This window comes from Rhineura floridana, chromosome 14, assembly GCF_030035675.1.
Source record: "Rhineura floridana isolate rRhiFlo1 chromosome 14, rRhiFlo1.hap2, whole genome shotgun sequence".
NCBI lineage: Eukaryota > Metazoa > Chordata > Lepidosauria > Squamata > Rhineuridae > Rhineura > Rhineura floridana.
In genome coordinates, this window is record NC_084493.1 from 27,436,123 (window position 1) to 27,462,387 (window position 26,265).

Sequence of the window (26,265 nt, forward strand, 5' to 3'; positions counted from 1 at the left end):
AACAATTAAGCTATGGAGCTGCTGAAGCTGCTTCCTAAGGTGGGTGGTCTGCCGAGGTCAGGGTTGAGGCCAATCGCAGGGCGGTGGAAGGGAAGATAACGCTGACTGGCATTACCTGGCTGGGGACTAAACAAAGCTTTTAGCTCCTGACAGTTCCAGTCCTTCAGCCTTAAGACAGAAAACAAGCAGAAATAACCCAGAAGAAGACAAAAGCTAGTAAGCCTAAAGTAAGTCCCCCGGTGCACAGTCAAACATGCAAGTGCCATTACTTGGGCTACAACGCTCATTTCTATAAGGGTATACATTTTGCTTTATACAGTAGGGCCCCACTCATACGGCGGGTTATGTTCCGGACCCCCGCTGAAAAGCGAAAACCGCTGATAAGCAGAACTCATTTAATAGAATGGTGCGTGACACCTGAAAACCGCCAAAAAAGCAGAAGAAGCGCCGTATGAGTGGGGCTTTAGTCTAGTTGCATCTAATTGAGACCGCCACATTAGCGAAGCACCGCATTAGCGAAGCACCGCATTAGCGAAGCGCCGTAAAGCGAAGCGCCGTAAAGCGGGGCCCTACTGAAATTTATTCAAATTAGAAAATGTGACGCAAGCATCTCCATTCAAAAGAGATTTAAGCTACAAAATGCAATGACAATAAGAGAATACATCTCACTTATTATAAGATAGTCTAAAAATAAAATACAAATACAATAATTCAATGTTCCTTAGGTTTTACAACCTGAGAGATACTTAAGCAAGACATGACTAGCAATTGACTCATTTTATTTACCATTATTTTTTAATATATATGTATTTTTTTCTTGCCCTGTAAAGAACCATTAAGATGGCTCGCAAATTTAAAACCCAGATATCCCAAACTCTGACACTTTACAGTTGGTGCTACAAGTGTAGCTCAAAAAGGTGATGCTTATTGAGAGAGCTCTTGCGGTGTCATTGCTAAGAATGCTGCATTAGGACTAGGAAGGCCCACATTCACATCCCTGAGTGACCCTGAGCCAGTCACTTTCAGTCTTGCCTTCTTCACAGGGTTATTGTGAGAATAAAATGGGGGAGGGGAGGAAGAGGAGGGAAAACTGCCCTGAGCACCTTGGAGAGAAGGCAAGATATACATAAATGTAACCAAATCGATATATAAATAGTAGAATGTATTATTTCACAGTGACTAAAAAGAAGGAAAAATCCTTTCTTGCATGAAGTGTTCTAAATCATGAAGATTCCAAGATTAATGCAATTCAAGTTAAAATGTATGCCAGTCATGCATGGTTTTATCAATAATTTGGATATAGTTCCAAATTAGGTATTGTATGCAAGAGGCAAAGGTGAAAACATTTAACCCATGGTGGGCAATGATGTTCCTGAGGGGAAAGCACCTAACTGAATGAACAAAAGCACCTAAGACCAAGTTCAAGGTAAGCTCAGATTGCTTGCTAACTTGCTCAGCTCGTTATTTCCAAAAGCATTTGGAAATGCTCCTTTGATCTATCTGAGAACACCTGATTAAGAAATTAATCTGTCATGCCCTATAGAGGTTATTTTTAAAAACAGAAAAGTAGTAGTATTGAAATATAGTAATTGCTGCCTCCTCCTCCTCCCAAATTAAAACATACACTAAAATATTTAATTTACAGGTTTCATTATGAAATGCACACACAACTTTCTAGGAATGAGAAAATTTCTTTGCAGAAACATCAAAAATTCTACATTTGCTACGACATGACTGCTTAAATGTTGCAGTTTGCAATCCAAGCATACAGAAAGAATGAGACTCTCCTGCATCTATTTTATTCTTTCACTCAAGAAAAAAACCCCACACATACTTAATTTATGTTTTCTGTGTACTAATCTGTATTATCCAAATGTGGGCAACTCAGTATCTCAGTTAGGCCAATGAAGAGAATTGTCACCGATTTGTTTTCACTAGGGCTTTCACTTAAATAACCTTGAACCAGTTTGCAAAAATTCTACAGGCATTCTGACAAAACCTTTTGTATCAGCAGATAAGGCTGCAATACAGTATATATTTACTTGGTAATAAGCCCTATTGAACACAGTGGGACTTGCTTCTGAGTAAATATGCATGGGATTGCATTGCATGTCTTGGATATAGCAGTTTTCAGCATTTAAGGGGTTAGATGAATGGTAAGTGGATGGAAAATGGATTGTTGAATCACACACAATACTGAGTCAGCAGATAATTGGATGCTGCTCCAAGCAATGTTATCTGTTGTCTATCCTTGCAGATAGTCCATAAGACCTATGATCCGATATAAGCAAAACTATGGAATCTCCCTGGTCTAGACCCATCTGGAGAGGAGGTGGTAAGTAATTAATCCTGCTGCCGCTGAGGCTGATTCTTGATGAAGGAACTATTGTTGTTTTGTTGGAAGCCTTGCCTCTCCATCTAAACAAAAAATACAGATACCAGGGGAGGACAGAATTTAGGCTTGTGGAATCTATTTTTTTTTTTACTGGTGAACCCCCAGATCCACCAACCAAAGCCAGGGGCAAAAGAAATACAACTATAGTTAAAGAATTCTGAGCCCAGGAATGTTTTGAGTATGAGAACTGAAGTGAGCACACAAAAATTTACTCTTAGTTACCCCCTTCCACCTTAATTTGGAGAGTGGGGAGTCATTTTGTTGTTGCCATTGTTAAACAACTGGGAGTCAGAAATCCTTGCTGATTTACTTCAATTCCACCAGCAGAGCCTAATTTATGTCCTGTCCACTCTGACCTATGCCAGAGGTCCTACAAGGCTGATATGATGCCCAGAAGGCCCGGCCTTCAAGGTCTGGACTAGATGAACCATTGGCCTGATCCAGCAGTCTCTTATGTTCTTACGTCTGCTTTTTCTCATGGAGGCTGGAGGCAAGGAGTTTTCTTTAATAACCATGGTAGCACTCACCTCTTTCCCCTTTTCTACTAGATCTGAAAATTCCCTATTACCAAGAAGACTGCTGCCCCATACAAAGTGGCCAGATATGCATAATCAAAAACAGGAAAGGCATCACCAAAAAAGAGGACACAGATTTGCATTTGCACATACTACTTAACATGTGTAGATGCACATTTAGAAATAATGACTGCAATTTAAATAGAAATACGCCACCCAATAGTGTGGATAACTGTGCCAAGTTGACTTGTGTGTCTCCTCAGTTTGCTGTTCAGGTGCTAACTATGGGTGGGAAACTTCAAGGCTGTTGTTGTTCTTTATCTTTAAACCAAACTTGGACTAGATAGACCTTCAGTTAGAGCAGCCTTTCCCAACCAGTGTGCCTCCAGATGTTGTTGGACCACAATTCCCATCTTTCTGTACTCTCTAGAACACATGGTCACCCTACCTCCATATGGAGCAGTGATGAAGTTATCTCAGTGGCCTTTTGCCAGCTTCAGCTGTTAAGGCAGCCATGGCCGTTTGTGGGCAGGGACAGACTTACCACTGATCATGGGTAACCTTAACTGCATAATGTAACTATGTGAGACTGCCTTTGAGGTTCGCCTGGAAGCTACAGCAACTGCAAAGTGCAGAGGCTTGATGGTTCACTAGGGTAGACTATTGCCACCATTACACTGCTACTGAAAGAATTACAGTGGCTGACCACTAGTTACTGAGCTAATTTATTTATTTATTTATTTAATTAAACTTATAGACCGCCCCATAGCCGAAGCTCTCTGGGCGGTTCACAAGACAAGAAATAGCAAAGTACAAGACAAGTGTCAATATAAAACATATAAAAAGTTAAAAATTATTAAAAAAAATTAAAACAATGTCAGTGTATACTAAACATATTTAATTAAAATTAAAAAGCCTGGGTGAAAAGAAAAGTTTTGACCTGGCGCCGAAAAGATATTAACGATGGCGCCAGGGGTATTTCCTCCGGGAGATCGTTCCACAGTTCAGGGGCCACCACAGAAAAGGCCCTTTTTCTGCGTTGCCATCCTCCGAGCTTCCCTATGAGTAGGAACTCGGAGGAGGGTCTTTGATGATGAATGTAGTGTACGGGCAGGTTCATAATGGGGGAGGCGTTCCTACAGGTATTGTGGTCCTATGCCGTGTAAGGCTTTATAGGTCAAAACCAGCACTTTGAACCGGGCCCGGAAACAAATAGGCAGCCAGTGCAAGCGGGCCAGAGTCGGTGTTATATGGTCAGACCGTCTGGTCCCCATTAACAATCTGGCCGCTGCATTCTGCACAAGCTGCAGTTTCCGAACCGTCTTCAGAGGCAGCCCCACGTAGAGCGCATTGCAGTAATCTAATTTCGAGTAATCTAATTACCAGTGCATGAACTACTGAAGCAAGGTTCTCTCTGTCCAGATAGGGGCGCAGCTGGGCCACCAGCCGAAGCTGGTAGAAAGCACCCCGTGCCACAGAGGCTATCTGAGCCTCAAGTGACAGGGATGGATCTAAAAGAACTCCCAAGCTACGAACCCGTTTCTTCAGGGGGAGTGCAACCCCATCCAGAACAGGTCGAACATCCCCCATCCCATCAGGAGAACCACCCACCAGCAGCATCTCAGTCTTATCTGGATTAAGTCTCAGTTTGTTAGCTCTCATCCAGTCCATTGTCGCAGCTAGACATCGGTTTAGCACGCTGACAGGCTCACCTGAAGATGAAAAGGAGAAATAGAGCTGCGTGTCATCAGCATACTGATGGCAATGGACTCCAAAACTCCTGATGACCACACCCAATGGCTTCATATAGATATTAAAAAGCATGGGGGACAGAACTGACCCCTGTGGGACTCCATATTGGAGGTCCCAGGGTGCCGAGCAATGCTCCCCAAGCACTACCCTCTGGAGACGACCCACCAAATAGGAGCGGAACCACTGCCACGCAGTACCACCCACTCCCAGATCAGTGAGTCGTCCCAGAAGGATACCATGGTCGATGGTATCAAAAGCCGCTGAGAGATCAAGGAGAATCAGCAGGGTCGCACTCCCCGTCTGCCTCCCGACAAAGGTCATCATACAGGGCGACCAAGGCTGTCTCCGTGCCCAACCCAGGTCTAAAACCCGACTGAAATGGATCCAGATAATCGGTGTCATCCAAGAGTGTCTGGAGCTGGTTGGCAACCACTCGTTCTAGGACCTTGCCCAAGAATGGAACATTAGCTACCGGCCTATAGTTGTTAAAGTTTTCCGGGTCCAGGGACGTTTTCTTCAGGAGTGGTCTCACTATCGCCTCTTTCAGGAGGCCAGGGACCACTCCCTCCTGCAGTGAAGCATTAATCACTGCCCTGGCCCAACCGGCTGTTCCATTCCTGCTAGCTTTTATTAGCCAAGAAGGGCAAGGATCCAATTTAGAAGTAGTCGCACGCACCAGTCCAAGCACCTTGTCAACGTCCTCAAGCTGTACCAACTGAAACTCATCCAAAGAATTAGGACAAGACTGCGCGCCGGACACCTCATTCGATTCAACTGCTGCAACATTGGAGTCTAAGTCCTGGTGGATGCAAGAGATTTTGTCCTGGAAGTGCCTAGCAAATTCATTGCAACGTGCCTGTGATGACTCCACGACATCCGTAGGGCCGGAATGTAATAGCCCTCGGACAATTTTAAATAGCTCCGCTGGACGGCAAATAGAAGATTTAATAGTGGCAGCAAAATATTGCTTCTTTACTGCCCTCACTGCCCCCAAGTACAGCTTAGTATAGGCACTCACCAGTGCATAATTGCATCCATCAGGAGTTCGCCTCCATCTGCACTCAAGCCATCTTCTATGCTGTTTCATCGCTTTCAGCTCCAAGGTATACCATGCAGCTGCATGAGCTCTACACCGAAGAGGGCGCACAGGAGCGATCGTGTCAACTGCCCGGGTCATTTCTGCATTCCACAGTTCCACCAGGGCTTCGACAGGAGCGCCAGCCTTATCAGCCAAAATACTCCCCAGAGCCCTTTGAAAGTCCTCAGGAATCAATAGTCTCTGGGGGCGGACCATCTTAATGGGTCCCCCACCCTTGCAGAGGGACGAGGCCGCTGTAAGTCTAAACCTCAGCAAGCGGTGATCTGACCATGACAAAGGGATCGATGTAAAATTCCCCACATCCAGATCACCATCCCCGTCCCGTGGCAAAAATTAGATCTACAGTGTGTCCTGCTATATGTGTTGGGCCAACAGCATACTGAGACAGCCCCATGGTTGTCATGGAAGCCATGAAGTCCTGAGCCGCCCCAGACAAGGTGGCCTCGGCATGAATGTTGACATCCCTCAACACCAAGAGTCTAGGGGATCTCAGCAGTACCTCCGAGACCACCTCCGTCAGCTAAGTTAGGGAGTCCGTTGGGCAGCTGGGTAGGCGGTACACCAACAGAAGTCCCAATCTGTCACGTTGACCCAACGTAAGATGCAAGCACTCCAAACCAGTAATCACATGGACAGAGTGCTTGGTGAGGGAGATGGAACTCCTATAGACCACAGCGACCCCCCCTCCCCGACCCTCAGATCTACCCTGATGCTGAACCAGATACCCCGGTGGGCACAGCTGGGAGAGGCCAACTCCTCCCTGCTCACCCACCCAGGTCTCTGTAATGCACATCAGGTAGGCTCCCTCATCCACAATTAAATCGTGGATGAGGGAGATCTTATTTTGAACCGACCTGGCATTTAAGAGCAGCATCTGTAGATATGAGAGGTGACTGATAGGGCAACCACAAAATGCTTGGGTGCGAGGAAGACCGGAACAAGGCACAGTCGTTAGCTGCCTGGGCCGAGTTCCCCTAACCTGGCCTGACTTCCTCGCAACGCCATATCTCCCTCTGTCCGTCACCTACCTCTGCCCGTCACCACCCCCTCAGATCTCCCCACACAGTCCTGAAACCTCTCACCCAGGCACATAATATAAAACCTTAGACGTACACGCAATTCACATACACACACACTCTCATCACACACCCACACCAACACACTTCCACAGAACAAAACTGTAGACACGTGCTGACAGAGCCCTGTTAATATCTCTTCTCCCAAAGATAAGAGTTGGGGTGATGGTAACAACCAAAGAACGATAGTAGCAGTAACTAGCAACAGTCACAACTCTTCCCCCTTGGATAATAATGATGTCCCTTCCCAGCAAGCAGGTGGAGAAGATTAGTCGCGGCTGGCGGGCAGCCAGGGCTCAGTCCTGCAAAGCACCACACCAGCCAGACTATTGCAGCCCATCCAGGGAAGTATTGATGGTAAACAGTCCAGAGAAAAAAACAGCACCACAATCACATCCAAATCGCACATCTCCACCCTCCAACAGACGACGACAACAGTAACAGCGTCTCCCTTCGTCTTCTTCGATCTTCGTCCTAGGGGCTCCTCACAGCGCGCCTCAAACAGACCAAGGGAAGCGGAGCAGCCAGCGTGTAAGCGCGAACAACAGCCGCAAGAGATGCTAAGTTTAAAGTGCTGGTTCTGTTTGTATATACAGAATTGCTTTCATATATGAAATTGTTTTAATTGTTGTATACATTGAATTGTTTTCAAATAAGGAATTGTTTTTATCACTGATGTTTTTACTGAGAAATTGCTTCAAAATATTGTGTGGGAAGTGATTCATAAATTGAATCAAGTAAATAAATATAGAGCAATGACAAGACAGTTCTAGATGGGGAATCCCAAGGCCTTAACCATATAAGCTTCCTTGCTGCTATAGAATTATAAAAGCATAGAGTTGGAAGGGGCCTCTAAAGCCATCACGTCCAACCCCCTGCTCAATGCAGGAATTCAAATTAAGGCATACCTGACAGCTGGCTATCCTGCTGCCTCTTGAACGTCTCCAGTGTTAGAGAGCCCACCACCTCCCTAGGTCATTGGTTCCATTGTTGTACCGCTCTAACAGTTACGAGGTTTTTTCTGATGTTCAGGATATCTTGTAACTTGAGCCCATTATTTATGTCTCGAGAAGAGATCCTGGTCCTCCTATGTGTGGTAACCTTTCAAGTACTTGAAGAATGCTATTATATCTCCCCTCAGTCTTCTCTTCTCAAGGCGAAACATGCCCAGTTCTTTCAGTCTTTTCTCATATGAGTTTGTTTCATCCTGATCATCCTTGTTGCCCTCCTCTGAACCCATTCCAGTTTGTCTGCATCCTTCTTAAGGTGTGGTGTCCAGAACTGGACACAGTAATCAAGATGAGGCCTAACCAGTGTCAAATGGAAGGGAACCACTACTTCATGCAATTTGGAAACTATGCTTCTGTTAATGCAGCCTAAAATAGCATTTGCCTTTTTTGCAATCCCAAGTGCATGTAGCATTGATGAGCAAAGTATTCCCCATCTTATAACTGTGCATTTGGTTTCTTTTTCCTAGGTGTAGAACTTTGCACTTATCCCTGTTAAATTTCATTCTGTTGTTTTCAGCCCAATGCTCCAACCTATCAAGATCCCTTTGAATTTTGTTTGTCTTCCAAGGTATTAGCTATCCCTCCCAATTTTGTATCATCTGCAAATTTGATAAGCATTCCCTGCACCTCTTCATTCAAGTCATTAATAAAAATGTTGAAAAGTACTGGGTCCAGGACCAAAACCTGCAATACCCTGCTTGTTACCTCTCCCCAGTCTGAGAAGGAACCATTGATAAGCACTCTGAGTACGATTCTGTGGCCAACTGTGGATCCACCTGATAGCTGTTCCATCTGGCCCACATTTAGCTAGCTTGCAAATCAGAATATCATGGGGCACTTTGTCAAAAGCTTTGCTGAGTCAAGATATATTATGCCTACAGCATTCCCATAGTCTACCAGGAAGGTTACCTGATCAAAAAATGAGATAAGATTAGTCTGGCAGGATTTGTTCTTGATAAATCCATGTTGGCTTCTAGTAATCACTGCATTGCTTTCAAGGTGCTTACAGACTGACCGCTTTATAATCTGCTCCAGAATGTTCCCAGGGATTGATGTCAGGCTGACTGGTCTGTAGTTCCCAGGTTCCTCCTTTTTGTTTTTTTCTGAAGACTGGGACAACATTTGCCCTCCTTCAGTCATCCGGCACATCACCCATCCTCCATGATTTCGCAAAGATAATAGAGAGCGGTTCCAAGAGTTCTTCAGCCAGTTCCTTCAATACTTTAGGATGCAGTTCATTGGGCCCTGGAGACTTGAACTCGTTCAAAGTGATTAGGTATACCTTGACCATTTATCTATTAATCTCAAACTGCAATCCTGCCCTTTCAACTTCACATTTCCCAAGAGGGTCATAGACTCTCTTTTGGGAGAAGACTGAGCCAAAGCAGGAATTAAGCACTTCTGCCTTTTCTTTGTCATCTGTTATCATTTTGTCATCTTCATTGAGTAGTTATACCACCATTTCTTTTTTCTGTCTTTTACGATGGATGTGCCTCAAGAAAGCTTTTTTGTTGCTTTTGGCATCTCTAGCTAACCTCTGCTCATTCTCAGCTTTAGCCTTCCTGAAGCCATCCCAGCAATTCCATGCTACCTTTCTGTACTCTTCCTTTGTGGCCTGGCCTTCCTTCCACTTCCTGTATGTATCCTTTTTTGTTTTCAGATAATCTCTAAGCTTTCTGTGAAGCCACATTGGCTTCTTCTGCTGTCTTCCCCTTTTTTCCTTGACAGAATTGTTTGCCATTGTGCATTTAGAATTTCCTCTTTTGGAAACTCCCACCCTTCTTGGGCTTCTTTTCTCATTAGGGCTGCTTGCAATCTTACTTACCATTGTTCTAAGTTCACTGAAATCAGCTTTCCTAAAGTCCAGGGTACATGTATGGCTACTCTCAGCTTTTGCTTCCTTTAAAATCAAGAACTCAAGTATAGCATGGTCACTTTCCCCCTGAGTTCCCGTAACTGCCACTTTATCCACTAAGGCCCGTTCACATGGAGGTTTAGTGTGGATCTGGTGCTTTTTGCAGATACTTTTAATTTGGACCGTTTACATGACGTTTTTGCCAATGCGAGTGCATTCAGCTGCTATTGCCTTTAAATCCTGATTAAATCAATGCGATAAAAATCTGAAATTTGTTTGAAAATCCGCACCTGCTTTGGTGCCCACCTGCTGCGTAGTCGCTTTTCTCCGCTGTTTTTGGCTGCATGGGTTGTTTGCCATTTTAGATCCTCCATTTCTCCGCCCCCGACACTGTCTATGGACATCATTTCGTTTCGTGCTGCTGACAAACAAACTTCCGGTTGCTCTAACCTCCCTTTCTCCCACTTTCCCCCCCCAAACAAGTTCCCTCCTTCAGTCCTTTAAACCAGCGAAGCGCTCGGATTATTCACTATTTTTACTTCTCTCAACATATATTTTTGTATGTTGTGTTTAGACATATGTCGCCGTCCTTGTCGCCCTCCTCCTTCCCGGCCCTGCTGGGCGCCCTTCACTGCAGCGGCTTTGCCCAGGAAGCTGACGCTATCACATGCTGGCTGCTAGAAGGCGAGGGTCATGGCAGGCGGGCATCACTGTTGCTGCCGCCAGTTCTTTCGCTCATGGCCCCTCAGGAGGAGGAGGTGGCGGCTGAGGAGGAGGAGCCCCCGCTTGGCCCTTGTATCTTGCAATTGCCAGTGATGAAGGCGCACGTGTGCACCCACCCACCCACAAACACGAAAATATACACACTGCGCGCTATAAACATTTCATTCGTTCTTCACGCAAAAAGGGCTATGTGTAGAGGAAATGAAACTGACAACAGAAAAAAAGTAATTTTGTGTCAGTTGCACAGTTGGAGCAAAAAATCTGAATTTCACATATACGCTCATGGGGTCTGAACTGGCGGTGACCAACCAGGAGAGAGACCTCAGGGTTGTAGTGGACAGCACAATGAAAATGTCGACTCAGTGTGCGGCAGCTGTGAAAAAGGCAAATTCCATGCTAGCGATAATTAGGAAAGGTATTGAAAATAAAACAGCTGATATCATAATGCCGTTGTATAAATCTATGGTGTGGCCGCATTTGGAATACTGTGTACAGTTCTGGTCGCCTCATCTCAAAAAGGATATTATAGAGTTGGAAAAAGTTCAGAAGAGGGCAACCAGAATGATCAAGGGGATGGAGTGACTCCCTTACGAGGAAAGGTTGCAGCATTTGGGGCTTTTTAGTTTAGAGAAAAGGCGGGTCAGAGGAGACGGAGACATGATAGAAGTGTATAAAATTATGCATGGCATTGAGAAAGTGGATAGAGAAAAGTTCTTCTCCCTCTCTCATAATACTAGAACTCGTGGACATTCAAAGAAGCTGAATGTTGGAAGATTCAGGACAGACAAAAGGAAGTACTTCTTTACTCAGCGCATAGTTAAACTATGGAATTTGCTCCCACAAGATGCAGTAATGGCCACCAGCTTGGACGGCTTTAAAAGAAGATTAGACAAATTCATGGAGGACAGGGCTATCAATGGCTACTAGCCGTGATAGCTGTGCTGTGCCACCCTAGTCAGAGGCAGCATGCTTCTGAAAACCAGTTGCTGGAAGCCTCAGGAGGGGAGAGTGTTCTTGCACTCGGGTCCTGCTTGCGGGCTTCCCCCAGGCATTTGGTTGGCCTCTGTGAGAACAGGATGCTGGACTAGATGGGCCACTGGCCTGATTCAGCAGGCTCTTCTTATGTTCTTATGTTCTTACCCCCTTCTTCCGGCTTAGCATGAAATTGACAGAAAACCCCTTCCCTTCTCGATTAGCGATGGGGATGTTCCGGAGGAAGTTAACATGTAAATCTGGGGGCGGGGCCACAAGGAAACAGCAATACTAATAAACGTGAATGTGTGTGAACGCAAACCAGCAAACAGGAAGGTAGGAGGACGGACATGTGTGAACTGTGGAACTCTATCTCAATGGAAAAAACTTCATATTCAATATGGATTTTAGCTCCCATGTGAACTTGGCTTAAGTCATCTCTTTTGGTTAGAATCAAGTCAAGGATAGCTGATCCTCTGGTTATTGAAATATGATCTCCAACATAAGTCAGGAATTTCTTGGAGGGGCCGTATTTGGCAGAATTTGTCTCCCAACAGATATCGAGGTAATTGAAGTCCCCCATTACTACTACATCATGCCTCCTCAAAATATTGGCAATTTGCTTTGCAAAAGTTTCATCCTCATCTTCTCCTTGATTTGATGGTTGGTAGTAGACTCCAACTACCATGTGCCTTGTATTCCTTGCCCCATTAATTTTAATCCAGATACCCTTGATGGAGCTACCAAGCCCATCCTCCTGTATTTCTCTGCAGGAATATATATATATTAACGTATAGCATGACTCCGCCTCCCTTTCCTGTTCTTTTTGAACAAGTTATACCCTTCAGTTGCTGTATTCCAGTCATGGGAGTCATCCTGCCAAGTTTCAGTTATACTTATCAAGTTGTGTGATTTACAGCCTGGCTTCCTTCTTCATTTTTATGAAGACTATTACTGGGCCCCATTAGAGCTGTTCCCTCAGTTCCTCTTACTGTGCACAAGCCATTGTTAGTTGTTACCACCAAGTTTATGTCTCCCTCCCCCTTAGGATTCAATTTAAACTCTCCTCATGAATTTCTCCATGCTGTGGCCAAACACATTCTTCCTGGTCCTTGTGAGGTGCAATCCACCAATTGCCAGCAGTCTATCTTCCAGGAAGCGTAGCCCATGGTCCCAAAATCCAAATCTTTTGTGTTGGCACCACCTTCATAGCCAGTAATTCACCAGGAGTATTTTTCTTTCCCTTTCCACTCCTCTTCTAAGTACCGGGAGGATGGACGAGAAAACTATCTAGGTTCCAAAGTCCTTGAGTTTCCTTCCAAGAGCATCAAAGTCTGATGTGATTCCTTCACAGCTCCGCTTGGCAGTATCATTCATTCCCACATGGATGAGAAGGGATATCTGTCAGTGGCCTTTATGAGGAAAGGCAACCCTTCCATCACATCTCTAATTCGTCCTCCAGGGAGGCAGCATACCTGGTGAGTTCATGGATCTTCTTGGCATACTTGGGTTTCAATCCCACGCATTAGGGAGTCTCCTACCACTACTCTTCTCTTCTTTTTGTCACGGGGCATGGTTTCATTGCCTCTGCTTGACTGAGCTTCAGCCCCTCGCTCACTGTTGCATGGGGTCTCCTGTAATTCTTCCGGTTCAGACTGTTCTCTAGTCTCATCCTCAAGTGCCTGGAAGCGGTTCCATAGTTCCACCAGTGAAGGGTGTCTTCTAACTCTTCTGCTCCTAACTGTCACCCTTTTCCATGGAATTTTCTCCACTTCGTTGTTGCTCTCCACAACAGTCTCCTCTTCCGCGCCAACACGCTGTTGTTCTTCCACCTCCTATACTTCTCTTTGCTGTTATTGTTCCAGCGTTCTAAGAACTCTTCATCTTCTCTTATACCCTTCAGTGTGGCCACCCACTGTTCCAGGTCCCTCACTTTTTCTTCCAACAGTGCCACCAGCTTGCACTTGTTGCATGTGTACGCCATGTTGTTCTCAGGCAAGAAAACAAACATGGTACACACCTTGCAGGTCACCACCACTGAAGTGTCCACAGTTTCTATTGTCTTTTGTTTCTTTCTTCCTTCTTGTATTGGAATGGACTGTGCTTTGTCATATTCTCCTTCAGGGTAAATAGGAGAATCCCACTTGTATGTGGTGTGCTATACAAGGGGAAATTTTTTTTTAGGAACTTCCCCCCTGAACTCTCCCTGCCAAGCTCCTGTTCGCTGTCCCTGTTCGCTCGCTCTCTGAGAGCTGACTTGCTTGTATCTCCTCTGGACCTGCTGACACAGCTCCCTCTGCTCTGCTCAGTTAGGAATCAGGAAACAGAGGCCATCATTTTGTCCACAGACCTGATTACCATGAGTGCTGGCTCTGAGACTTTCCAGAGCTTATCCCATCCCCTTGCAACAAACCAGAGAAGCAACAGTTGAAACCTAGTGGCTTGCCTCTTGCCCAGGTGTTTAAGCCTCTCCTCTCTGAGGCACCAGAAGGTGACTAGAAATTCTCCAGCTTGCTCTTACTTCCACAGGGCTTAATGAGACAAACTGCCTCAAGCTCAGAGTCCCCTTAACATCAGGGTGGCCAGCTTCTATCATTCTTGGAGGTGACTTGATTCTCCAGATGGTGAGCCAGAAGTGTGCTGCAATACAAACAATTCCTTCATAATTGGCCAGCATCCATAATAAAGTTGGTGCAGAATAGCAATAACAGCGGTAAAATTGTGGAGCACATCTGCTCAAGTACAGCCAACATTACATACAAAATCTATGACACTTAAATGGTGAATTCTTTCTCAGTTTATCAACATTTGAATTTCTTCTTTTTCTTGTAAGTGGAAGTATGGGGTAAACGTTTTAGCACTCCCTGCTTAATATTTGGTCATGTTGCTAGAGCCCAGATAAAACAGAATCGGGGACTGAATTCGGCCTACAGGATGTCAGTTGGCTATCCCTGAATAAGGGCAATAAAATGCTGAAAATGGCTTTTTTGTGAACTCTCTTGCCTGAGAGACACAGTCCCAGACAGTATTGCTCTCAAAGATGTCCTCAGCAACACTCCCTGAGGGATCTTCATGCAACCAGGAGGAAATCCTAGAAGTTCTTTACAATTATGGGCCTTGGATTATGGCTAAAACGAGCATCTCCACACCTCAAACCTCAAACTCCACTGGAGTGTCCTTAAATGGGTTTTAATGGGATGACCTTGTTCATATGAGAATGTGATGAAAAGGGAGGGCTGTTCTTCACAGCCCGCTAGTACCCACCAAGATCAAAGAGTTATGAGGAAGGCCCTGGCTTTGAACTTTGGGAGTAATTTTGCCTCCTACTGGCTAGGCCAAAAATACCATCCATGGTGGACCAGCATCTAACAGGGACAATGAGTACTACCTCAGGAGTAGACTCTATACACTACTGTTTGAAGTGAAAAGAGGAAAGCATTCATTATCAAAATGGATTGACTGCTGAAGGATTTCTTTTATACTTCAACCAATCAAACTAGAGTCTGGTGCAGTCAGTAGAGAACTCTCATCCATATGGAGGCTTACTATGTACGAAACAAAGAAAACTAAGTGGGAGAGACCTCAAATTGTATACCACAATTTCTTGGCGAAAGAACTAGAGGAAAACAAAGAACATGCGACAATCAAAAAGCAGAATTTACAACCTGTGTTCAGGTTTCTTTTGTCTACATGGAAGGCTTCCTCTAAGTGTTTGTCAACTGTCCTATGGCTTTTTTATTCCAACAGTGCAATGTAAATTATTTAAGGCACATACATAACTTTTCACTTAACAAACCACTTGACTCATGAAAACAAACACACACACCATTTATAAGAAGCAAACCTAGACTAAATATCTCATGATGAGCAGGTCACTATGAATTAAAAATGAGTTTCTAATAAAATATTTAATGACATCTGAAATTAAGTGAAAGTTTAAAGTTTTTCCCATTAAAATGAATCTGTTTTCCCACCCCATCCCCGCCAATTTGATTTGCAAAACCTGTTAAGATGCACAATAAGCAATGTATTTTCAGGTATTAACAACATAATGCAGAAAATATGAATTTCCAAAACTTGAACTACATGAGGGAGCAACAAACCTGGTTCTGCTCCAAAAATGTACGAAGCAGAGGTTGGTGATCTTTAGCGTTGAACACTCATTCTCCTGGCCATCAACATTTGTCTCCTCACAGAGTGCCTCCTTTTGCCACATTCCCTCTAGTTGGATTTTGATCCTAGAACCAAGCCCAATGGGAAAAAAGCAACTAGAGGGACAATTGTGTGGAGGTAGGTGGTGAGCGTAAGATGGTTTCAGTTCCACTTAATGTCCTTTTGCTCCAATAATTGGATTCTATACACCAGGGGTTCCTAATCTGAGGCTCATAGACTCCTAGGGGGTCTTTGGATGTTCTTCAGGGGATCTGTGTACTGGGTGCAAAAAAAATTCCAATAAATTGTATTTATTTGTTTATTTATGGGAGTCCATAGCTTTCATCAGATTTTCAAAGGGGTTCATGATCCAAAAAAGGTTAAGATCCATGCTACAGATGATGAAAGTCCAGCATACACCTGGAGCTGTAGTTTGAGCTCCTCCCTCCCTCTGCTACCCCCCTCAAACTCACAACCTCCTTTGGCTGCTTTTGGGTTTTTTTTAAATGGCAAGAGGAAGATACACATGCATATCACTAATATCACATCAATGTATATCGCATCAGTTCAAGCCAACAGAACAGGACTGTAGGATACAGTAAACTTTCCTTTGTGATGTTCAGTTTCTCTTTGGGACAAGATACCACTGCCAGTTAAAAGGGGAACTGACAGGCTGGTCCTGCTGGATCAGGCTAAGCATTACTCTAGTCCAGCATCCCATTTCTCACAATGGCCAAGCAGGACATGAGCACAATAGCAGTCTCTTACTGTTGTTTATGCAACGGTTGTTGTAAACCGCCCAGAGAGCTTCGGCTATGGGGCAGTATATAAATGCAATAAATAATGATAATGATAATAATAATAATAATATGCATTCAAAACATTTATACTATGCTTTCCCTCAACAGAGCACAAGGTGGCTAGTGCCAAAAAATACAAAATCAAAAGAAAACTGATATAAACACAATATAAACAGCAGAGTAAAAAGATAAAAAGTGCAAACAGCCATTACAGCTATGTAATTACATGGTCTCTAGCAAGTTAAAAACAATTTAGTGAAAGATCAACCAGTTATGCCCCAAAAGGCTTGTTAAATATTGTTCATTTTTTTCCTAAATAGGAATTCAGCATGATGTTTGTGCTAAGCCACCATTTTAATTTCCCACAATGCCCTCACCCTAGTATCACTCAAGGAATTGTGCTTGGATCACTGCCATCACAGCCAGGTAAGTCCACCAGGATCCACTGGCAGGGGCCCAGAATATGACTCTCTGCCCAGAGCCCTTTGGAACTGGCTCCAATGTTTTGCACATCCAGCCTGGCAGGATGTCCAGTACAATTGATCAATATATTATCTACTGGTTCCTGGTATTTGTAGATATCAGTTTTGTACTAATGGCCTTTGACAATGCTTTCTAGTCCTTTGGTACCTGCATTTTAAAGGAGGACATGGCTGTAAGTCAGGGTTAGGGAATCTGTGGCTCTTCAGATGTCTCATTCCAATTCCCGTCAGCCCCGGTCAGCATGGCCAATGGTCAAGGTTGATGGGAGCTGTAATGCAACATCTGGAGAGCCACAAGTTCCTCATCCCTGATGTATGTGGTCCAACAATATCCAGTATTTATATTCAGATACTGAACCATGGCTTTCCAGCACTGTGACATTAACACCATTGATTCAAAGTTAAGATATTACATACCATTAACTGGTGCATCAACAGGTCCATTAAAAAAGTAATCTTGTTGCTAAACAAAGCATAGGTGCAGTTTTCCATGCAGTTACTGCAGGCCAGGTGGTAAGCGTTTATTGTACCGCAGAGTGACCTAAGAAATAAAGTAACATTTTATTTATTGATTATTAAAAGTATATCCTGCCCTTCCTCCCTGAAGGGGCCCAGAGCAGCAAACAAAAACACATTAAAACATCTTAAAAACAGACTTTAAAATATATTAAAATAAAACATCTTTAATATTTTTTAATCATCTATCTTGACTTCTATGCCACAGACTAACAGCAGATAATAGCAAATTCTGAATATGTAAACCAACAGCTGGAAAGAAAGACCACTTGAAGTCCAAAGATTAACATTCCAGATAAAAAGATAAAGTTAAATGGGGCCATTAAAGGTCTGGTATATTGCCTACAGCGGCCTTTCCCAACTTTTGGATCCCCAGATGTTGCTGGACAACAATTCCCATCATTCCTGACCATTGGCCACACTGGCTGGGGCTGATGGGAGTTGTAGTCCAACAACTAGGGACCCAAAGGTTGGAAAAGACTGGTCTACAGTACATTAGTAAGATCCTTAGGAAAATCTCCAAATGAAGAGAGTTCCACAGTTATTTGGCTGCTTCTCCACAGGTCCAGTCCATCATGTATTCCGCAAGGCCCTGAAGACGTGGCTATTCCAGCAAGCCTTTGAGGTCATTGGGTAAATCACCATGATTCTGTCATTTATCGTATGTTGTTATTATAATTGCTTTTATATGTATTGATGACTGTCCAGTATTTTACCTATTGTTATTAATGTGATTACATCTGTTATTGTATTTTATCTCTTTTAATGTACATCGCCTAGAGTGGCTAATTGCCAGATAGGCGACAAACAAATTAAATATTATGATGATGATGATGATGATGAAGATGAAGAACTCGGGTTCACACCCAGGTTATACATGCAGCCTATGCACAACAGCTGAATATGGCAGTCAGAGCTCATCTCTCCCTACAAAACAGTCCTGTAGAATGGTTGCAGACGGCAACAGTTCTGTAAGGGGAAGAGGCTAGCTGTACTTGGGCTCAGAAAGATCAGTGGAGTGGCTCTTGCTTTCTCACCTCTCCCTCAGATGCAGCCTGGGGAAATGAGGGAATTGTTTGCTGTGCGCACTGTGTTACTGTACAAAACAAAACAAATAAAAAATCTTCCTAAAATTGAGTGTGTAAGCTCAATTAAGACTGCTACATGAAGCATAATTTCCACATTCACAGAGCAATGTAGGCTTATTTTCAGATAAAATGGATCTTTCTATGAAAAGTTACAACACAGAGGATATTATTTTTTGTGTACTACACAGGTGATGAAAATAAATAAATATTATGCCTGTCTAAGGTGGTCTCAGCAGCTGCATTGTGGCCCAAATTTATGCATAAAACTAGAACTTTGAAAGATATAATTCCTTAAAAGCACAATCTTTTTGTACAGAACATAACAGAATCCATACACCTGATGTCCTTAAAGTGATACATTTTAAATAAATCCTTAATAAAAGCATATCCGCAAGTGAATATAATACATTTAAAATACTATCAGAAATGGTGTTTTGCCATTTACACTTAACCATCTTTTACAAGAAATGTAGCATTAGGGGGAAAATCCATTTTGTTGCAAAATCTTCAGGGACAGGAGTACATGAGTACCATCTTCCTGTTTAACTGATTAACTGCCAGTTGGAACAAGCTTATAAAGGCATTGTTGCATTCTCAAACAAGCTCAGGAGGTAGTGCAGCCTCGACAGAAGAGGAAACAGCAAAACAAAAAAAGCAAAGCACAATCCACCAGTGCACCTGAATGACTGTCAAGAATACAAAAGGCCATGACCACTCACCTTATAGACACCAGGGACTGATTCCTTCCATAGTGACCTTCAGGGAGCCATTTACACCTCTTAAGAGTGTGGAAAGAACACAAAGGCAGCTATTTGGAACTCAACTTGATACAGTTAGAAACCACTACACTAGATGTCAGACGGCAGTCAAGCAGAATAAACTGACAGATCATTGTTGACTATTCAAGGCCTTTTGTAAATTTCTTTCTTGCTTTGCTGTAAGAAAGAGGTTGTAAGAGGCTGTAAGAGGTTGGGCCCAAACGGCAGTTTAGGGATTCTGCTTGTGTACTGCCCACCCCGCTGCACGGCAGACTCACTGACCGAGGTGCTCGAGATTGTCTCGGGCGTGCGGGTACTTTCCCCCAACCTATTGGTTTTGGGGGACTTTAACCTGCACGCCGAGGCAGCTCCCATAGGAGCGCCTCAGGATTTCATGGAAACCATGACTTCCTGGGAACTGCACCTTAGTAATACTGAGCCCACCCATGTAGCCGGTCATGCTCTTGACCTTGTGTTTGTCTCGGGAGGGGGAGGAAGTGCTCTGAAAATGGGGGCTGTTTTTTCTAACCCCGTGTCATGGTCAGATCAATATCTGGTAAATGTAGACTTCTCAATGCCACACACCCTCCGCAGGGGACAGGGACCGATTAGGATGGTTTGCCCCAGGCGCCTGATGGAGCCTAAGGGATTCCTGAATGCGCTGGGAGATCTGGAGCTGTCTGAAGGTCGCCCGGTCGAAACCCTGGTGATGGAGTGGAATAGGGAGATCACCAGGGCAATAGACTGGGTGGCTCCGAAACGTCCTCTCCCCCTGAATAGAACTCAGACTGCACCCTGGTATACACCACGGTTGTGGGGTCTGAGACAGGAGGTGAGACGACTAAAGCGCCGGTGGCGGAAATCTCGCTCCGAAGACGATCGGACACTGGTTAGAGCAGCAATAGCTGCCTACCAAGTGGCGACAAAGGCAACAAAGAGAGATTTCTTTGCTGCCTCTATTGTGTCCGCAGAGTGTTGTCCCAGGAGGTTGTTCCAAGTGGTCCGTAGTCTCGTCGGTCCAACTGCACAGGAACCCATGGAACTTTCTAAAGCCTCTTGTGACATATTTGCCAAACACTTTGCTGATAAAATTGAGAGCCTGAAGAGCACGATTCCGTATGCCGTGAATACAGGAAGTGGGCCAGAGTTGGCCAGTTGCATTCCGGTCCGGTGGGATCGGTTTCAGCCTCTTCCCTCTGAGGAAGTGGACAAGGTGCTCTCTACTGTGAGGCCGACCACCTGTCTGGTTGATCCTTGCCCTACGTGGCTCATTATGGGCTGCAAAGAGAGACTGAACAAAGGGATCAAGGTAGTGGTGAATGCTTCCTTGGAAGAAGGTGCAATGCCATCAGCCCTCAAGGAGGCGGTAATAAAGCCCATTCTGAAAAAGCCCTCCTTGGATCCCCAAGAGTTGAACAACTTTCGCCCGGTCTCTAATTTACCATTCTTGGGCAAGGTGATTGAGTGAGTGGTGGCCAAACAGTTACAGACACACTTGGATGAAGCAGAGTATTTAGATCCATTCCAATCGGGCTTCAGGACTGGACATGGAACTGAAACAGCCTTGGTCGCTCTGGTGGATGATTTAAGGAGGGTGTTGGATAGGGGAGAATATGCTTTCCTCGTCCTCCTGGATCTCTCAGCGGCTTTCGATACCGTCGACCACAGTATCCTTTTAGATCGCCTGGAGGAAATGGGAATAGGGGGCACTGTTTTACGGTGGTTCCGGTCCTATCTCTCAGACAGGCATCAACGGGTAGCATTGGGAGATGAGGTTTCAGACCCTTGGCCTCTCAATTGTGGTGTGCCACAGGGTTCTATCCTCTCTCCCATGCTATTTAACATCTATGTAAAGCTGCTGGGAGCCATCATCAGGAGATTTGGGTTGAAGTGTCATCAATATGCGGATGACACTCAGCTCTATCTCTCGTTCATCCTCACCAGAGTTGGCTGTGGATACCATTTCCAAGTGCCTGGAGTCCGTAAGTGAATGGATGGGAGGTAATAGGCTGAAACTTAACCCCGACAAGACCGAGGTGCTGCTCGTGGGAGACAAGAGAAGGTTAGGAGATATAGACCTGGTGTTTAATGGGGTAAGATTGCCCCTGAAGGACCAGGTCCGCAGCCTTGGGGTCATTCCTGACTCCCAGCTGTCCATGGAGGCTCAGGTCTTGGCAGTGAGCTGGGCAGCTTGGTATCAATTACATCTAATACAGAGGCTGCGACCCTACCTTCCTGTCCATCTGCTCCCACGGGTGGTACATGCCCTGGTCTCCTCTCGCTTAGACTACTGTAATGCGCTCTACGTTGGGTTACCCTTGAAAACGGTCTGGAAACTACAGCTGGTACAGAATGCGGCGGCACGTTTAATTAAGAACAGCCATCGCCGTGATCACATCACTCCGGTGTTAGAAGACCTACACTGGTTACCAGTTGTCTACCGGGCCCAATTCAAGGTGTTGGTATTAACCTTTAAAGCCCTATATGGTTTCGGTCCAGTTTATCTGAAGGAGCGCCTCCAGCATCACCAAATATGCCGCCTGACGAGATCAGCCACACAAGACCTTCTCTTGGTCCCACCAGTTAGAACAGCTAGGCTGGTGCGGACCAGAGAGAGGGCATTTTCGATTGTGGCCCCCACCCTCTGGAATTCCCTGCCCTATGACCTTCACCATGCCCCCTCCCTGCCTAGTTTCCACCGAGCCTTGAAAACCTGGCTATTTAGGCGGGCATACAAGCTTCCTGGGGTGGACTAGTCTTATCTTGTTACAGTTGTGGGTGGTTTAGCTCATTATAGTTGAGGTTTTTGGGTTATCTGTTGGTATTTTATATGTTGTATTTTATCCTATTATGTACGTCGCCTAGAGTGGCCGTTAACCCGGCCAGATAGGTGACTCAGAAATAAAATTTTATTATTATTATTATTATTATTATTATTATTATTATTATATACTTTATGGCACTTTGGGCACAGCTGATGCAATAACTGGTAAGATTGCAGCAGCTTCCTCATTTAAAAGGCTAGAACAATAGAAACAATGGCAGTGTTTGGCAACTGGCAGCCTACAGATTGGCTTCTGGGAGTGGGCGCCATCTACTCCCACAGCAATGAGCTCCCTTTTGTCCAAATTTCTAGGGTGGTGAGAAATCCAGAGGGATAAGAAGATGGGAGGGAAGAGGAGAGACCAAGGAATGGAGAAATCTTCTTGGTGGCACCCTCCAGTTTTATCTCTTCTGTCTTGCTAACAGGTACCCGCATCTTTCTGTCCTCTTGTACAAAACTGTCAAGATCTAGGAAACAAGCTTTAAGTCCCTCTTCTGTGGCAGAGGGAGTGACGTGCCTCCTGCTTCCCAAACACCCCCAATGTCTGGAGAGGCATTGTCTGAGGTGCCCCATACCACAGCAATGAGTGTGTGTTGGGGGGATCAATTTTGAACTGCATGCACTTTTCATTACTTTGGGATTTTGCAGGCCTGTTGCATTTTTTAGTTGCCCCATTTTGCTTCCAAACTCATTGTCACAGGACCATTGATGCTGCTGTTAGAATGAACCAGTTGGGCCTGAAAGAAAATGTTGCAGAGTATGCTAACCTTCTGAGATTACACCAGTACCTGGCTCCAGCCAGCATGGAACAGGAACCTTGTAGTATTGCTCAGGCCACTTGGATGTGGAGTTTCAGAAGGGGAGGAAGGAAAGAAGTTTCCCTCTGTTATGCTACATAGCACCAAAGGTTTGGGGGTGGGTTCCAGCTCTGAATCTGAACATTTTTTAGAACCACTACTTTCTCAAAGTGTGTACAAAAAAGGAGACATGTCCCTGCTAAACAGGAGCATCAAGGCTTGGGCACTGACTTGAAAAGAAAAAAAAAGGAGTAATATCTAAAAACTACAATCAAGTTTCTGCTTGCTAGTATGGCTTTTTGTAGGCAGCAGGAAAGCAGTGCCAGAGTTGTTTTACTTTAATCTTGTTGGGATTAGGTAAGATTTTTCTTGTTTATGGGTTTAAAGACGTAACCTATCCAGAGCCTTCAGGATAGGGCAGAGTAGAAGACTAAATAAAATCCTGTATCTACAGTGACCACCGGACTCAACATTTCAACAAATGCAAGATACAGACTTGCTTGTCAGTATAGGCTGCAACTGGATTATCTGTCAAGATTTTTATTGGAAGAGTTATCACCTTCACTTTGCCCAGTTGCCTTCATTCTGCCAAAGCTGTCCAATTCCTGAGATCTTCAGAGGAGTCCTCATTCTGGGTGCCCCCACTTTTGGCGGGGAGCTGCTTGTCACCTAGAGACAATGTCTTCTATGTGGTGGCACCCCATGTGACCATGCCACTTGGAAGAGAGAGCAGGCTGGGAAGAGCTTACTGCTGATGCCTGCCCTAGACTTCCCTCAATGTTTTTTCCTATTCTGGAACTCCAAGCAGTGCCAAGCAGCTGGATCTAGGAGCTCTTAATTTCCCACAATGCACCAACACACTTCTGGAGCATTATGGAAAATAAAAGAGTGGCCAGAGACAGAAGCTGCTGACACAGCCAGATAAGCCCATCAAGGCCCATTGACAGAGCAGGTGGGGTGGGGCTGGTAACATTAGAACAAGGATTCCCAAACTGTGGTCCATGGACCACCAGTGGTCTCCCAACATAATTCAGGTGGTCTGCGGCGTGCCCATATTAAATATTCATATTGAGTTTTAACTGTGTTTTTATTGTTTCTCTTACTTCTTATATTATATTCCAGTAGTTCCCAAGCTTTATGAGTACAAGACCCCTTTTAAAAGCTCAAAAATTTTTGTGACACCCCCCCCCCGAATTGTAATTTTAGTTTCTGTTAATTGAAAAAATGGTGCGTGGTAAAATCACATCTCCAAATAAACCTTTCCATTAAAAGTTCCCTGCATTTTCTTTTCTTAATGCAAAGGTGCACTCAAATTGGTATCCCCCTCCCCATGCTACAATCTGGAAGTGTACTGTCCTGTCTCCCAACACCAGTGGGTTAGTGTTGGACTAAGATCCAGGTTCAAATCCGCACCCAGCCATGAAGCCCACTGGGTGACCTTGGGCCAGACACAGTCTCTCAGCCTGACCTATCTCACAGGGTTGATGTAAGGATACAGTGGAAGGGGGGGAACTATGTGTACCACCTTGTGCAATGTGGAGGAAAGGTGAGATATAAATGTAATAATTATTAAATAAATATATTTCAGCTGCAGTACTCGTTCTGAGTAAGGGTGTCGTCAACAGTGGCAGTGCGAGGAGATGGGAGTCTTGGTAGCTTCACCCTCAGCCTCCTTTGGCATCTGCCACGTGTTTTATAGGCATGCCTGAAAGATGCTTTGGAGCATCAGCAAGAGTCCTCCCCTCTCATTTGGAGCAAGGGAGGGTGTTGTCTACAGTGGCAGTGGGGAGCAGACAGAGTCCAGGGAGTGAAGACTTTTTTTTAAAAAAAATCAATTTCCTTACTGTTTGAGGCCCCCTCTGGATTACTTCATGGCCCCCCTGGGGGTCACGGCCCCTAGGTTGGGAACCACTGTTATATTCTATGGAATGCAAATTGTAATACAATAAAATACAATATAAAAGTAAGATAAACAATAAAAATACAATTAAAAATTATACAGCACCAAGCACATAACAATTGCTACAACAGGCAGAAAAATAATTAAGTGTTTTGCCAAGAGCCTCAGCAATTTTCAAGTGGTCCATGGGGAAAAAAAAATGGGAACCACTTCACCAGAGGATAGTGTAGAGCCAGCCTTGGCGCTTAGGTATCATGTTAAAAGAAATTATTTCCTCAGACGTTTAGGGATATTTAATTTTTGTCTCTATGTGGATTTTTGTCTAATATTTGAAAGATGGTCAGCTTTGATTTTTAAAAACATATTGTTTTAGTGTTTTATTTCTGCACGGTCCTAGAGATCTCATGCTCAATGGGTGGGAGAGAAATATTTTAAAGAAATTAAGATTGTTAAATAAAGGACAAGATGCTGTTCCAATAGTAACTGAGTAGTGTCATTACTCAACCGTGATTTGGGGTGAGTCAACTGCACATCAACATGCCCTGCCTTAAAAAGGATGACTAACATGGTTAATCTTAAATTCAGTCGATCAGTCAGTCAGTCAGTCAGTCAGTCAGCCAGCCAGCCAGCCAGCCAGCCAATCAATCAATCAATCAATCAATCAATCAATCAATCAAGATTCATTATTTAACAACATAAGAACAAAAGAGACTGCTGGATCAGGCCAAGGCTCCATCTAGTCTAGCATCCTGTTCTCACAGGGCCAACCTATGGGAAGCCTGCAAACAGGACCTGAGTGCCGTAGCAAATTCATTAACAAAGAACCTCTTCTTTTTTGCTCAACACAAAAAATAAATTTAAAACATGTAAGAATTATTTTGAATAATACATATGTTTTAATAAATGTTTTAAAATTGATTAGCTTGATTCAAAGTCCACATATCAGCTATTTTATTGCAACATTTTGAAAGTACACTGATACAAGCTTTCATTCCAGAAGTGGTGAAATTCAGGACTTTCAAAATTGTTCTTCTAATATTGCAGGAATTATGCAAGAAACAATCCCTGTTTCATGGTTTCCTATAGGAATCATTATGTGAGAGGGTGGGGACTGAAGGTCCAAAGAAAAAAAACACAATTCATTTTGAACCAAAGTGGCACAGGAAAATCCTGTCACTTATTTTTCACTACAACATGGGAGGGATTTAAAAACGGGTGGAAAAACAGCGACATAAGCTTGTTAACTATAGAAACTATAATCAGGATATATTCTGAACTGTTTGTAGCTCAGGTTCAGATATGCAATATTGAAATTCAGAATTTAAAGTGTCAATAGCTGAACAGGACCCAGGTGGTTTACAGGGTTAAATGGCAGCTTAAAGTCAGCACAACTAATTTCTTTATTTTAATCTTATTAAAGGAACAACAGCTATCAAGTGTCATCGTTTTTGCACAAGGTCTCTGAGACGAGCATCAAATGGTTTATGTATTAAAATAAGATTCCTCTCATCTTCCCACTTAAAGGTTTGCAAAATTCCACTTTCCGTGTTA

General features: G+C 44.1%; 1 protein-coding gene across 2 annotated transcripts in view; it reads right to left on the reverse strand.

The window, feature by feature from the left end:
• The window catches only part of SCAPER (S-phase cyclin A associated protein in the ER), a 306,133-nt gene that overhangs the window by 70,116 nt on the left and 209,752 nt on the right, over positions 1–26,265 (reverse strand). For both annotated transcript variants that reach the window (XM_061595510.1, XM_061595511.1), the window contains exon 25: positions 17,249–17,372. In XM_061595510.1, coding sequence (XP_061451494.1) covers positions 17,249–17,372 — 124 coding nt within the window. The remainder of the gene's footprint in view (positions 1–17,248; positions 17,373–26,265) is intronic.